The sequence below is a fragment of the Palaemon carinicauda genome, chromosome 5 (genome assembly GCF_036898095.1).
Source record: "Palaemon carinicauda isolate YSFRI2023 chromosome 5, ASM3689809v2, whole genome shotgun sequence".
Lineage (NCBI taxonomy): Eukaryota > Metazoa > Arthropoda > Malacostraca > Decapoda > Palaemonidae > Palaemon > Palaemon carinicauda.
Window position 1 is genome coordinate 75,674,226 of NC_090729.1, and position 16,528 is coordinate 75,690,753.

Here is a 16,528-nt window from a genome sequence, read left to right on the forward strand (position 1 = left end):
CAAAAGAAATTTTTCAGTGACGCAGGTTCTTCAAGCTTGGGTGTGGAAACGTCAAACAACATTCACATCCCACTATATGCAAGACGTGATCCACAGGAGACTTGATACTTTTTCTATCGGTCCTGTAGTGGCTGCACAACAGCTGGTTTAAAACCTCAAGCTCCTTATTGGACAAGTAGCAAAAGGTTGAGGGCATTGTTACCCGGTTTTAGTCTGCATGAATGAAAAGGTTTGACTGGCCCTTATTCTTTTCTTCATCATCCCCTCTCTTGGGGAAAGCAGCATCCTGCGTTCTCTGCATAGCTGACCTCAAACCAATGCAGGTAAACCATGCTCCCTTGTGTTCCTAGTATTAAGATTAATAATGTTACATCCCCATACCCTGACGAGGTGGTATTGGGAAAGTTCTAGTCTACAAGTTTCCATCTAAAGAACTTCAGAACAACTTTCTAGGACAAGTCATACTTCTTCATACCTTCATACACAGCTTGCGTAGGCCGCAGACCTTGCGTAGCAAGGTTCTAGCGAGGTGCAGGGATTCCTTATTTCTTGGGTGCTTAAACACTCAAATAAGGAGCCCCCAGGCAAAGCCAAAAGGCAGTACTGGCTGGGACGTCCACCCTTCCTAATGGGTGAGTCACCCCTATTAAATAGCGTGGTTTGTATTCCAGTTACAGAACAAATGATAAATTCGTAGATAATTTGTATTTTTCCTAACTATACAAACCTTAGCTATTTAACCAAACTTGCCTGCCAGCCCTATCCCCCTTGAAGTCCTACCTCCAAGCAAAGTGAGCTCAAGCATAGGTGTTTGATGGGGGGGGGGGGGGGGTTAGCAAGCTACCCTCCCCTACTCCCGCTAACTAGCGGTGTGGGTAGTAAACCCTGGTTAGAAATTAATGGCTCGTCATTTCAGCTACGCCGAATGTAATACCCCTATTAAATAGCTAAGGTTTGTATAGTTAGGAAAAATACAAATTATCTACAAATTTGTCATTTTTGTTCATTTTGTGCCTGATAATTACACATTATAGCAGATTTATTGTGTCAAAGGAAATAAATATATTTTTTACATTTCTCTATAACAGCTTTCAATTGTGGAATTATTACACAATCGCATAATCACTTCACTTTGAATATAAAGATGTTTTAGCCAGAATCATAGTGCTTTGCTGTTATTTAGGATAAAATAATGTAACAAAACAGGTTTCTGGAAAAAATTCTATAATCACTTCGCAGGGAATAGAAAGATTTTTTCAAAGGAGAAGTATATGAAAAGTCCATGCTTTTATGTTATAGTAAAATACTATAGAAAAAAAGAAGACTTGAAAATTTTTGATATGTAATCAGCAGTACAGTAAAGCAAATAAATATGGAAATATAGGTTATCACAGAATGTGTGCATGTACTGTATATCTGATTGTGATAAATGTCATATGCAGCTACTGAGGTGAGATCTGATCTCTCATAGTGTGAAGGGATTAAATGAAAAGAATTTTTTTATCTTTTGGTCAAAAAACTATCTGACATTATATCAGATTTTAAGTTTCTCTGTTTATAAGATTTTAATATTTTTAAGAAACAGATTTAATTGATAAAATTCAGATTTATTTATCAGATTTTTGTATCTAGTTTATTTTTTTATCAGTTAAATTTAATATGCATATTTTATACATGTAAGAGTAAAGTCTGACTCATTGGACTAGTTAATCTCCTCCCTTTTAATAAGTAAGGTAACTGACATAAGATGTACACATTTGTTCAGAATATTTTGTAATAGTTTCATTTCTTAATAGAGTCATCAGGAACAGTGTATAAAGCTTGCCCACCAAGTACAAGATCTTAGAAGGCAAAATGCAGCATTATCATCATTGGTTGGGTATTCTGGAGTACCTCAAACATTACCATGTTCACATCGTCATCGCTGCCCTTTGCCTTCAAGTCCTCCAAGTTTCCTAAGCTTACCATCATCTCTAACTAAGAACAAACAGGTAAATATTCCTGACATTACTAATTGATTAAGGTATTTCTAGAATTTATGTGGTGTAGGTAATAACTTATCTTTTGCTCAAAGAGTAAAATTTCATAGATTTTTATCTGGGTTATTCGAGTATACTGTATGTGCAGTGAATTTATTTGCTGCAAAAAATCATCATCATCGTTACGATTATTGTTTTGTGTTAGAAATATGTTAATTTTTGCCACCTTTACTGGATATTCTGGATGTTCTTTTTTTATTTATATTTATATTTTAAGGAAATGGGTACCTTATTAAATATATTCCACTAGGTGGTAAATGGTTGTTGAAGCTTGGTAACAAGGTCTAGGTGGTAAATGGTTGTTGAAGCTTGGTAACAAGGTCTAGGTGGTAAATGGTTGTTGAAGCTTGGTAACAAGGTCTAGGTGGTAAATGGTTGTTGAAGCTTGGTAACAAGGTCTAGGTGGTAAATGGTTATTGAAGCTTGGTAACAAGGTAAATACTTGGTTGTAGTTGTGTGGGTACCACTACTCTCATTCTGTAGTCCAGTACTTTTTCTTCAACATCAAAGACTAATTAGGGGTAGTTGAAGTGAAATTATGATAAAAGACGAATAAAAATAAACATCTGTTGAAGTTTGTCTGTTGTTCCTAGAAGTTACAAACCATTGTGTTTTATTTACTGTATTTTTCTCATGTAGAGACTGACATATATTCTGAGTCATGCAGAAATTAGCAAAAGAAGAATAAATCTTGTACAGGGTACTCTAGCACTTTTTCTGAGGTTGTTCTCCAGTGCAGATGTGTCTTTTGCCCTTCAATGCAGGTTTTGTTAATGAATTTGATATGTATAACACTATAGTTTTTTTTTAATATTGTCCAAGCAGTGTGGTGTTGAGTTATATAGATGTAACTGGCAAGAGAGTGTGTGTGTGTGAAATATGTTGCATTCTACTGCTAAGCCTTACCAGTTTTGTTCAAAATATTGCCTTTACCTTTGATCTTTCTCCCAAGGAAAGGTGTGCTCTGCATCATTGTACTGCAAGGAGTATTTGTCCTGGTTTCCTTCACAGTGGAAATACTTTTATAAAAAGTGCATGAGGGCCCAGTAGGGTTCACTGTTATTTACCAAACGAATACAGTCAGCGCCCTCCTTCTTTTTGGGTTCTGTCTTCACAGTTTAGAGCTGACGTAAATGCCCATAAAAACTTATAACAAAGTGTCAACAACCTCCCACAGGGAGAAGACCAGCCCACCCGCACAATCACTCATCATAATCATCATCTCCTCCTACGCCTATTGACGCAAAGGGCCTCAGTTAGATTTCTCCAGTCGTCTCTATCGTGAGGTTTTAATTCAATACTTCTCCATTCATCATCTCCTACTTCGCGCTTCATAGTTCTCAGCCATAGTTCTAGTTCCTTGTGGAGTCCAGCTGAACGTTTATTGAACTAATCTCTCTTGGGGACTGCGAAGAGCGTGTCCAAACCATCTCCATCCACCCCTCATCATGATCTCGTCCACATATGGCACTCGAGTAATCTCTCTTATAGTCTCATTTCTAATCCAGTCCTGCCATTTAGCTCCCAGTATCCTCCTAAGGGCTTTGTTCTCAAATCTACTAAATCTATTGGATATTGTTTCATTGTCATACCATGACTCATGTCCATACAGTAACACTGATCCCACTAAACTGTTACATAGTCTGATTTTTATATGTAATTTCAGGTGATTTGCTTTCCAAATTTTACTTAACCTATCCATTGTCTAATTTGCTTTTTTCAATCTTTTACTAAACTCTAATTCTAAAGACCCTGTATTGGAGATCATAGTTCCTAAATACTTAAGTGATTCGACCTCATTAATACTTTTTCCTTCCAATGATATTTCATCTTCCATTGCATATTCCGTTCTCATCATCTCTGTATTTGTTCTATATATCTTCATCCCAACCTTGTGTGATATTTCATGCATTCTGGTAAGCAAGCATTGCAAATCCTGTGTTGTTCTGTTAATAAGGACAGTATCATCAGCATACTCTAGATCTGCTAAATTCCTATCACCAATCCAGTCCAATACTTCTCCCCCATCTCTGACTGTTCTATGTATTACAAAATCCATTAGGAGCATAAACAACATAGGTGATAACACATTCCCTTTTTAGTTCTCCGCTGTTCAATGGAAATTCATTTGATAGGACGCCATTAACATTAACTTTGCACTTGCTATGCTCATGAACTGACTTAATCAAATTTACATATTTAAGAAGAATTCCATAACATCGCAGGACTCTCCACAAAATTGGCCAGTGCACACTATCAATGGCTTTTTCATAGTCCACAAATGCCATCAAAAAGGGATTTCTATATTCTACGCATTGCTATACAACATGTCTCAAAATGAAAATTTGGTCAGTGCAACTTCTACCTTTTCTAAATCCTGCTTGTTCATCTCTCAGCTTTTCATCAATCTTTTCTTCAATCTCTTTAGAATAAGGATACTGTATATTTTCATAATAATTGACGTAAGTGTTATACCTCTGTAAATTATTGTTGCTATTTTCACCAACACTCCTAACTCCCATTCATCAGGTTTGCCTCTTCATGCCACATTCTACAAAATAATCTTATAAGTAGTCTGGGAGTCGCTTCATTTTCGGCCAGTATCATCTCGGCAGTTATTCCATCGTATTGAGGGGCTTTCCATCTCTTTAGTTTTTGAGGATAGCTTCAACTTCAAACAGACTGAATTCATTCATGGGCACATCAAGGTCTTCATCAACTTCAGGTATATCGATGAAATCATTCCTTTCATATGTCCTATTCTTAATCTCTCTCAAGTGTTCCATCCAACATTGTCTTTCTTCATCTTCTATTGCTATAACAGAGCCATCTCTCTTTTTGATGGGTATATGCTTCTTCTTCTTTGCCTCAGTCGAGATTTCATTAATAATTCTATGAGCAATTTTTACATCATAGCCACTTCCTGAATTCTTCTTTGCCTCAATCGAGATTTCATTAATAATTCTATGAGCAATTTTTACACCATAGCCACTTCCTGAATTCATAGCTCTGTTAGTCTCATCTGCTTTACTGTCAATAAATATTCTCTGCAGTCATTCCCTGCTTTTCTTTTAACCTCGCTGTCAATACTAGTATACTTAGCGTGCTCAACCTTGTAATTTTCATTACTTTCTTGAAAACTTTCAACAATCAATTTCTGTCTTTGTCTCCTTTTTATAGTATCCCAAGTATCATTTGATATCCATGGCTTTCTCCTTGTAACTGTGTGTCCCAAGACTTCACCACCAACTGACTGATATATGTTCTTAATATCACACCGTTCTTCATTAATTGTCTGTTCTCCATATCTTAAAGTCTCTAAGACTGCAAATTGATTTCTACATTCAATTGCAAATGTTTCTCTGTGCTCCTCTTCTAAAAGCTTAGTTGTATCAAACCTAGGTGTTCTATCCATCTTTCTGTTGGGTGCTATCTGTTTTAAGTGTGGCAATGAGGAGTTGGTGATCACTACCAATATCTGCACCTCTATAGCTTCTTTTATTTCTCAGTGTCCTCTTTCTCTCTTGATTAATGGCAATGTGATCTATCTGATTTTTGTAATTGCCACATGCTGAAGTCCATGTACACTTGTGGATGTTCTTGTGTTGAAACAGAGTACAGTACCACCAATGACAAGATTGTTTTGTGAACAGAAGCATGTGAAATGTGCTCCATTTTTATTTGCAGCTTTGCTAAGACCCTCAACACCCATCACATTCTCTATCCCTTGATTATTTCTTCCAACTTTAGCATTGAAGTCACCAATCACAATTTTCATATCTCTCTTAGGGATCTCTCTATTACCCTCTGCAGTTCTTCATAGATTCATCTTTCCTTTCATCAGGGGAGTCATTTGTTGGGGCATAACAAGCTCTAATACTCATATTGCACTGCTTTGATTTAAACTTTGTTAGTAACAATATACTATTTACAGCTCTCCACTCGGTTAATGCCTTTTCTGCTCTTGATATCATCATTCCTACCCCTTCTCTTCCAACTCCATTTGATCTTCCTGAGTAGATATATATATATTGCCTTGGTTTAAAGTTTCTTTACCAATTCCCTTAAAATGCATTTCAATTAGGGTCAAGATATCTAAACTATATTTCATAAATCCACTCTCCACTTGCTGTAACTTCCCAACCTGATTCATGGTTCTAACATTCCAATTACCTTTTTTCATTTTTTATTTAGTATTTATAAACCGGGTGATTCTCAGCACCCCGCTACGCCCAGGACTGGGGTCTATTCTGTTATCTTCTCTTTCCATGACTGACTAAATCCATAGAGGATTCATTGGCTAGATACATCAAAGGATAGCCAGTTCCTTGTGATGCGCAGGGCCTATCTAACTAAGGTAAATGATCCCTGCCAGTCCATACTAATTTTAGTAAGATCAACTGCCAGGCATCAGGAGTAAAAGCCGAAGAGACGGTTTGTCCATCACCTTAAACCCAATCCGTCACCCTGCTGCCAGTGACTTTATCGAGATTAAGGGGGCCATTTCCTCCAAACCCAAAGCCCACATTACTCCACTAAGTTGCTCATCTGTTTATATGAGTATAATCATTGGCAAACATTTATTGCTAAGATATACCGCCTAGCATGGTAATATACCACCTACCACTACTGAAACCAATTTTGATTTGACTATGGTAGAGAGCAGATGTATCCCAGTTCACTTTTCCATTCATCGCTGTATAGCTAGATTAACTTTGATTTGCTTTCTCTCTCTTACTGTGGCTGTTGCTGAACATTTGCTGAGGAAGCAAACCTGGGGATTTTTCCTGGCATGACTGGCTGCCCGTGCATGCCTTGGAGATGGATCCTCACCGGCTTTGCCCTTCGTGCAGAGGACACTCCTGCATGAAGGCGTCTCGTTGCAACAAGTTTCGCGAGTGGCCATTCTCCCAGGGACCAGTTCCATAGGAGAAGGAAGTAGTAGAAAAAGGATTCGTTTCCCCCCAGCTCTGTCTCGAGGGTTAAGAAATCCAGACTTAGTTCTACATCCCATGGAAATTCCCCACCTTCTTCTGCCCATTTGATCTCCTCTGGAGGATGATCGGATAAGAGTGATTACTATTTGACGTCACCCTGGGCAACCTTCGGGTAACTGTGTGTCCCAAGACTTCACTACCAACTGACTGATATATGTTCTTAATATCACACCATTCTTCATTAATTGTCTGTTTTTTGTCTCAAAGTCTCTAAGACTGCAAATTGAATCCTACATTCAATTGAAAATGTTTCTCTGTGCTCTTCCTCTAAAAGGAAGTACAGTTGCTTCCCTTAGTGAAGTAGCAGCATATTCCTCTGATGGGCGAGTCATCTGTTGACACCTTGTGTCAGTTGTGATTGTTCTTGGGGGCTTTCAGGTTCCCCCACAAAGGACAGGCTCATGCAGGTGTTGAGACATGGAGTGCAGTAGGAGCTTACATCTGCTCCTGCTGGAGTTGGCTTTGGCCCTTCCCACTTTCAGGGTGATTGCATACTCAGAACTTGCTCAGCGAGAGAATCCTTGTGATTCTACCCCTATAGAGCTTGCTGACCCCACAGGGACCTTTTGTAGACATCCTCGCAGACTCGAGTAGTCATCCTTACTTTGTATTGCTCTTAAACGTTTTCACGTGTTCGAAGCCCTGCTTTTTGAAGGAAACAGGTGAGCACTCATGGGTTCCTCCTGTAGCCTAGTGGGCACCCCATTTCTGCACTTCAGTCTATAGAGTCCCAGAGATCCTTGCTCGAGTGTAGCGTGCAGAGCAGGGAACTCGCCTGTTGAGTTGGAATGAGCTGTTTGCCACCCTTTGATTCTTCATATATAACCAGCTTTGCCTCGCTCACTTCCTGCTGAGTGCATGCAGCCCTTTAAGGTCAGACATGAAGTATATGTTCGCGAACGTCTGGCTTGTTCGCTAACTTATATGAGTTCCCAATACCTGTGCACGATCAACCTCTGGCGAGCTTGCCAAGCGCACCTAGTTCACTCTGAACAAACATTAATGTGCTAGATAATTCTTGCACATACACAAGTGTGCTCGCATGCGCTCAGTTTTCTGCACCTTCTTGGAATCTTGATTCCGCATGGATTCAGGAGATTGTGGAAGCAGCCTTAGCCACCCGAGCTGCTCTTGTTAGGACTACAGCTTCATCAGATCATAAACAGTGGTGTCTCCAGGAAACTTTAGGGCTCCCTCCGACCCCAGGTGGTGCAGCATGCCGATCACTTTTCATGCTCCCCAAGCCCTGTAGAACCTGCATGCTCCGACTAGTACTCTGGTACGGTCAGCTCCTCCGGCATCACTTCCCATTTGCACATCATTGGGGCATGTTTGCAGATGCATCTGGAGGTCAAGGCAAAGCTTTCGTATCTTAAGCCCATATGGGAGATGTTGGGAATATTCACGGCAAAGCTTAATCAGAGGCATAGGAGACCAAGGTAAGGCACTCGGCTTCTATGAGATATGCTTCACAGTCGAACCAGTATGGGCTCGAGAGCTACAAGAGAGATCTCATTAGTTTTCTTATAGACTGCCGCCCATCGAGACAATACTCTGCTTCTTCTGTTTCTCCTCCTTCTGTTCCTCTCTCTTGACTCTGCTTCCTTTATGGAGCCCTCATAGACTTATAAGTCTCTGGAGACTTCTTAGTTCCAAGAAACTCCTCAGAAGGATGCCAACAATATCTTAACCTCCTTTACATGCAGCTCCCTGGGTCAAAAGGACATGACATCACTCCTGAAGAGCTGGGGATCTAAAGTTGTTGTTGATCCCGTCCTACAGAGATGAATCCAACAGGCAGTTGCTCAAACATCACGGGAGGCTTCTCTTAGGCTTCTGTATACGACTTTGACCCACCCCACGCTCAGCTGGTTATGAGCCAGAAGGTGGTTGTAGACCATAATTATGATTTGGACTGTTCGGTATGTGTATTGCCAGCACCAGCCAGCCAGCCCTAAGGTTCCAGTCACCGAGCAGGGCGAGTCAGACTCCTTCCTTAAAGCCCTGTTCGGCCTTTGGACAGTCAATGGACTTGGGAAACCCAAGTACAGTAGAACCTCACAGTAATGGACTAAAGGGCGGGTTAAGAGGGTCTATTACCGCTGATAGTCCGTTGTGTTTGTAGAATATTTTCCAAAGCATAAAATAAAGTTAAATTTTACCAATTTTAATAGGCCAAAGGCCTACCATATAGGTCATACATTTGGGTAACATAAAAATGAGCATCTGAGATTAACACACTTTTGTTTTTCACCTTTGGAAGACATCATCATCATCTATTCCTATTGACGCAAAGGGCCTTGGTTAGATTTCGCCAATCTTGTGTATCTTGAGCTTTTAACTCAATACCTCTCCATTCTTCTTCTCCTACTTCACGCTTCATAGTCCTCAGCCATGTAGGCCTGGGTCTTTCAACTCTTCTAGTGCCTTGTGGAGCCCAGTTAAATGTTTGGTGAACTAATCTCTCTTGGGAATGTGAAGACCATGCCCAATGCATCTCCATTTACCCCTCACCATAATCTCATCCACATATGGCACTTGAGTAATTTCTCTTATAGTTTCATATAATGATGATGCTACTTTCTTTGCATCAATTCCATCCCCTGAATGTAGATCTGGGGTTGGTGAATCCCTTATTAAAGATTTAGCTAAAATTAGTGCATGGTGCAAATTATGGGGTAGGAAGTTGAATCCTAACAAAACTCAAAGTATGATTGTAAGTAGGTCAAGGACGACGGCTCCTCAACATCCGGATCTCAGTATTGATAATGTTTCTTTAAATTTGTACGACTCTTAAAATTTTAGGTGTGATTCTCAACAGCAAATTTACTTTTGAGAAACACATTAGGTCTGTGTCTTCTTCAATTGCACAAAAAATTGGCTTACTGAAAAAGTCTTTCAAGATTTTCGGTGATCAATCTATTCTGAAGAAGTGTTTTAATTCTTTCATTCTACCTTGTTTTGAGTATTGTTCTCCTGTCTGGTGTTCAGCTGCTGATTCTCATCTTAATTTGTTGGACAGAAACTTACGGTCTATTAAATTTCTTATTCCTGATCTAGATATTAATCTCTGGCACTGTCGTTCAATTAGTTCATTATGCATGTTGCATAAGATTTTTCATAACTCTGACCATCCTTTACATTCAGATCTCCCTGGACAATTCTATCCTGTTCGTAATACTAGGCAGGCAGTTAATTCTAATAGCCAGGCCTTCTCCATCACGAGGCTCAATACTACGCAGTACTCTAGAAGTTTTATTCCAGCTGTGACCAAGTTGTGGAATGATCTTCCTAATCGGGTGGTTGAATCAGTAGAACTTCAAAAGTTCAAAGTTGGAGCAAATACTTTTTTGTTGACCAGGCGGACATGAGTCTTTTTATAGTTTATTTATGACATATTTGTTTTTGATGTTGTTAATAGTTTATATATGACATGTCTGTTTTGACGTTGTTACTTATTTTAGAATGATTTATTGTTAATTTGTTCTCTTCATTTATTTATTTCCTTTCCTCACTGGGCTATTTTTTCCTTTTGGAGCCCCTGGGCTTATAGCATCTTGCTTTTCCAACTAGGGTTGTAGCTTGGATAGTAATAATAATAATAACTACACACCATGCCTTTGTAGTATTTTTGATAGACCAATAGTATAGATGCAGAATAAGATTGGGCCAAGTACACTCCCCTGGGGTACCCCTCTGTATAAAGATTCATATGATGAATAAGTTTCCAATTTGCACATAGTAATTTCTACCAACCAAGTAATCTTTTAGGTATTCAAAAGCTTGATCTTCAACACCGATGCATCGTAGATCATTTAGCAGCAGTTCATGCACAACTGTATCAAAAGGCGCACTGAAATGGAATAATATTAAAATACCACATTTATTTTCATTCATCATTTCCAGCATATCATTTACAACAGAGCAGATGGTAGTCTCCATAGAGTATAGTTTTCTGTAAGCAGATTAGTTGTCAGGCAAAGCTTTTATTGCTTCTAAGTGACAGACTTGAGGTTCAAGAATTACGTATTCAAGCACTTGTGACACAAAGGATTGATTCGAAATAGGTCTATATGAGGTTAATTCCTGGTAGTCCAGAGCACTTTTCAGAACTGGCGTGACTATAGCCCTTTTCTCAGATTTGGGAAACTTATATTCTTCAATGCTTGCATATGCTATTCTCATTATTATTTCGGCTAGACTAGAAAAGTGTCTCTCTCTCCAATTACTTCAGATATTGGCATAGGATCAATCACGCAGTTTTGTTTTTGTTGCTCTCTTGATAATCCTGGCGATGTCTTCTTGTGTTATGTTGTTAAATCTCATTAAATCTATCTGTATGTCAGGCGTATCATTAATCTGATGTTGAATATTTAAAAATGACCTGGTTATATTTTCAATTTTGTTTTTAAAGAATACTAGAAAATTATTCACTAGTTCCTGGTCACTGTATCCATCAGGTAGCTTCTCTTTGTTTACATTTCCCATTATACCATTTAGGAGACAATATAACTTAATTATGTCTGTTGCTACTTCGTGGATCTTTCTCTTATAGTATTCACTTTTTTTCCTTCTTAGTAGGTAGTTGTATTGACACATAGCAGTTTCGTATTAACCCATGTAATTTCAGTTTTTAACCAATTTCACATTCTTTCTTCACGTATTTTTCCTTCTTTTTCAGTAAAGTCTCCATCAAACCCATGAGGTTGGTCTTTAACAGTTGTAGTCTTTTCCATCGGTGGGCACATGGTATCATTCACTTTAATTCACTTTAATAGAAGTGGTCGTAAGACAGTTAACACACAAAGCTCCCAACAAACGTTGGTTATCACGATGGCAAGGAATGTTGATAGCATCATTTATTTTCTTTGTAACTTCTTTGGACCTGAAAGACATACTTCTCTGTATTTATTGAAGAAGTTAAAGAAAATAAATGATGCGATCAACATTCCTTGCACTCATGAGAGCCAACGTTTCTTAGGAGCTGTGTGTGTTAACTGTCTTTGGATGGAGAAAGGATTAATGAGGTGGAGCCATTTAATTATTTAGGAACTATGATCTCTAATACAGGATCTTTAGGATTGAAGATTAATGAAAAGACTAAGAAAAAAACAAATCAGACGATGGCTAAGTTAAGTAAAATCTGGAAATCAAATCACCTGAAATTACATATAAAAATCAAGCTATATATCAGTTTAGTGAAATCAGTGTTACTGTATGGACATGAGTCTTATGTCATTATTATTATTATTACTAGCCAAGCTGTAACCGTTGTTGGAAAAGCAAGATGCTATAAGCCCAAGGGCTCCAACAGGGAAAAATAGCCCAGTGAGGAAAGGAAATAAGGAACTAAATAAATGATAAGAATAAATTAACAATATATCATTCTAAAAACAGTAACAGCGTCAAAACAGATATGTCCTATATAAACTATTAACAACGTCAAAAACCGATATGTAATATATAAACTATAAGACTCATGTTAGCCTGGTCAACATGAAAACATTTGCTTCAACTTTGAATTTTTTAAGTTCTACTGATTCAACTACCCGATTAGGAAGATCATTCCACAACTTGGTAACAGCTGGAATAAAACTTCTAGAATACTGTGTAGTATTGAGCCTCATGATGGAGTCATACATATTTAAAGAAACATTATCAATACTGAGATCCGGATGTTGAGGAGCCACCGTCCTGGACCTACTTACAATCATACTTTGAGTTTTGTTAGGATTCAACTTCATACCCCATAATTTGCACCATGCACTAATTCTAGATAAATCTCTATTAAGGGATTCACCAACCCTAGATCTACATTCAGGGGATGGAATTGATGCAAAGAGAGTAGCATCATCTGCATATGCAACAAGCTTGTTTTCTAGGCCAAACCACATGTCATGTGTATATAGTATGAAAAGTAATGGGCCAAGAACACTACCCTGTGGAACACCGGATATCACATTCCTATAATCACTATGGTGCCCATCAACAACAACTCTTTGAGATCTATTACTTAAAAAATCAATAATAATGCTAAGAAACGACCCACCCACTCCCAACTGTTTGAGTTTGAAAACAAGGGCCTCATGATTAACACGGTCAAAGGCAGCACTAAAATCAAGGCCAATCTTACGAACTTCCCGACCACAATCAAGGGATTTCTGTACAGCATTGGAGATTGTAAGAAGGGCATCACATGCTCCAAGACCTTTACGAAAACCAAATTGCAAACTAGGGAATAGATGATTACTTTCAGCAAACCTATTAAGACGTTTTGCCAGAAGAAGTTCAAAAACTTTAGATAATATGGGAGTTATGGAAATTGGGCGGTAATCAGTTCAAACTATGTGTGGATGACACACAATTTTACTTCTCCATAAATGATATAGATGACACTACTGAAACTCTAAACCGAATCTTTGATAGTGTTAGAGAATGGATGACAATTAAACACTAAAATTAAATGAGAACAAAACTTAGTTCATGGTGGTGGGAAAGAGAAACACGGTGAGAAGTTTGAGTGATATTCAAATGAACATAAATAATGACACTTTGCTGATATCTAGTAAAGTTTGTGATCCAGGTGTATTTCTTGACTGTAACTTGTCTCTCAATACCCAAATAAATAATGTAGCAAAACTGCTTGTTATCATCTAAGAAACATTGCTTTTATAAAAAGTGCCTGGATGAAAATTCTGTAAAGAAACTTGTGATAAACTGTGTTATTACCAGGATTGACTACTGCAACTCCATCTATTACAATTTACCAAAAGTATAACTTAAGAAATTACAAAACATCATAAACAGAGGAGCAAGACTGATAAAAGGTGTCCCAATTAGAGAAAGGATCACCCCTATACTAATTGATTTACACTGGCTGCCATTAAAGTGAGAATTGAATTTAAAGTATGTAAAATAACCCACCAAGTTATCAAAACCAGTCGTTCAAAATATTTAAGAGAATTGCTACATATTATGCAGCCAACAAATAGTCCTGACACAAGAATAGTTACAGATGGTTTCAAACTATTGGAACCTAGATATGTGTCTACTGTAGGCTCCAGAGCCTTTAAATATGCTGCCCCGAGACTATACAATAAGCTCCCACGAGACATGTAAATGATTGAAGACATTAAGGCTTTCAAGAGGAAACTGAAGACTTTTTTTATTCCGTGAGTCGTTTGGCAGTGACAAATTAACAGTAAATGAGCAATACGTGATTTGAAATGTTGAATAATCTGGACGAACAAGTGGAGATCCTGTAGAGAGAGGGGTTTCCCTGCTGTATGGGACTGGAAAAGCAGCCTTCAGAGTAAGTAAAGTAAGTAGATCCCTATCCATCCAGCATCAAGGAAGTGATAAGATTCCGACTTGCGACATGATTTACCGGTTTTGAGTGCTGTGTTTTGGGCTGGGCCCATTGCCAATGGCATTCATCTACTCTGCTGTATAGATAACTGGCTGATTCTAGCAGACTTGGATGAGATCCTTATATACCGAGTCATGCTTCTCAAGTTTTGCTACAATTTGGGGGTCATGGTAAACTTTGAGAAGTCATCCCTGCAGTCCAAACAGGGCCTAGTATATCTATAAATGCAAAGATATATCCAATTTGGGGAAGAAATTTCCACTTTAAAGCAGAATCAAAAGGTTCAAGAAAGAGGCTTTAACCTTTCTCTTCCGACGCTAGCTATCAGCCCATCGTGGGCAATGCCTGTAGGGACATCTGATGCCCTGGGAGCGCTTAGTCCCGAATGGTTGCCTCCACATTTGGTCACTTCATTGGTAGCTGAAGACCTGAGCTGAAGGGTAAAAGTGCAGTCTTTGACAGAAGAGCGGGCAGAGCTTCCCGCTCATGCTCAGCAGCTGCAGTTAACTACCTTATTAACTATTTCAACAACCATTCCAGCATCACTGAAGACATCCCCTATTTCAAAGGACCCAGTTTCGTATAGCTAGGAAATATACAAATTACTTTTAAAATTTTTATTATTTATTCTTATACTGAAGGTTACATGTATTAAGTCTTGACAATTTTCTGATAAATCATTGAAGAAATTGATATATGAGATTCTTTTGGGAAACTATTTTGTCAATTGTGATGCCATTCTGATTTAGTATTTCGTAGGACCTGGTAAGAATGTGTAGTCTTTGTATTCACTATTTAAATATTTAGATTTTTACATTTTAGTACCTTGTTTAAGGGGACCGTCCGCCATGGGGTTTTGACATAACAACTTTCAGAAATCGAAAATAGTTTTATTGCTTCTATGTATGTATAAACATATCGTACATGCTCCCCAGAAGTTTCAGCCAATTATTTTTACAAATAACGAAGATATAGCGGTCTTTAAATGATGACGTCATCATTACTGTGTCGTCTGCATGACTGAGTTTGACAAAATCGTCTTTGTGTGTTATTTTTGCATATCTATAGCGATTTTTCACTCATGTTTCGATCTATCATACGTCTGGCAGAAATGGAAGGCATTGGTAGAGCGTAGTTGAACGAAATCTACTCCTAAGAGAACAGAAACCAGTTTCCAAACACTTACAGAAGTTATAATGCATGCGTTTGTTTACTTGAAGTTCGTATGTACATTGTTTTCACAACGTCCTCGGGAACTTTATAGCAAGGCCAATGTTACCCAAGGTCATAAAAAAAACAAATAGTCAATAATTTTTTCAAACAATGAAGATATAACGGTCTTTAAATGATGACATCATCCTTACTGCGTCGTCTACCTGAGTTTGACAGAATCGTATTTTCTCTCTCTCTCTCTCTCTCTCTCTCTCTCTCTCTCTCTCTCTCTCTCTCTCTCTCTCTCTCTCTCTCTCTCTCTCTCTCTCTCTCTCTCTCTCTCGAATTATCTAAAACTGCCATTTATACAAATACTATAATTTTCTCTCTCTCTCTCTCTCTCTCTCTCTCTCTCTCTCTCTCTCTCTTTCTTGAAGTTCATATGTAGATTGTGCTTTTATAACATCCTCGGGAACTGTATAGCAATGCCAATGTTACCTAAGGTCATAAAAAGAACTAATAGTCTTACTTATCATTTTTCCTAACAATGATGATATAGCGGTCTTTACATCATGACGTCATCCTTACTGTCGTCTGCATGACTGAGTTTGACAGAATCGTAGTTATGTTTATTTTTGCATCTCTCTCTCTCTCTCTCTCTCTCTCTCTCTCTCTCTCTCTCTCTCTCTCTCTCTCTCTCTCTCTCTCTCTCTCAATTTGAACTGCCATCTACAGTATATCAATCAAATGCTATCCCTCCAAAATTAAATTCATGATCTCTCTCTCTCTCTCTCTCTCTCTCTCTCTCTCTCTCTCTCTCTTACTCTTATATTTCGATATATCGTACTTCTGTCAGAAATGAAAGGCATTGGTAGAGGGTAGCTAAATGAAAACTACCAGCTACGAAAACATCAGCAAAGTTTCCAAAGACATATAGAAATTATAATGCATGTGTTTATTTACTTGAAGTT

General features: G+C 38.3%; 1 protein-coding gene across 8 annotated transcripts in view; it reads left to right on the plus strand.

Moving 5' to 3' along the window:
- The window catches only part of LOC137641340 (uncharacterized), an 826,722-nt gene that overhangs the window by 654,777 nt on the left and 155,417 nt on the right, over window positions 1-16,528 (plus strand). For all 8 annotated transcript variants that reach the window (XM_068373796.1, XM_068373798.1, XM_068373797.1 and 5 more), the window contains one exon: window positions 1,797-1,991. In XM_068373796.1, the coding sequence (XP_068229897.1) occupies window positions 1,797-1,991 (195 nt within the window). The remainder of the gene's footprint in view (window positions 1-1,796; window positions 1,992-16,528) is intronic.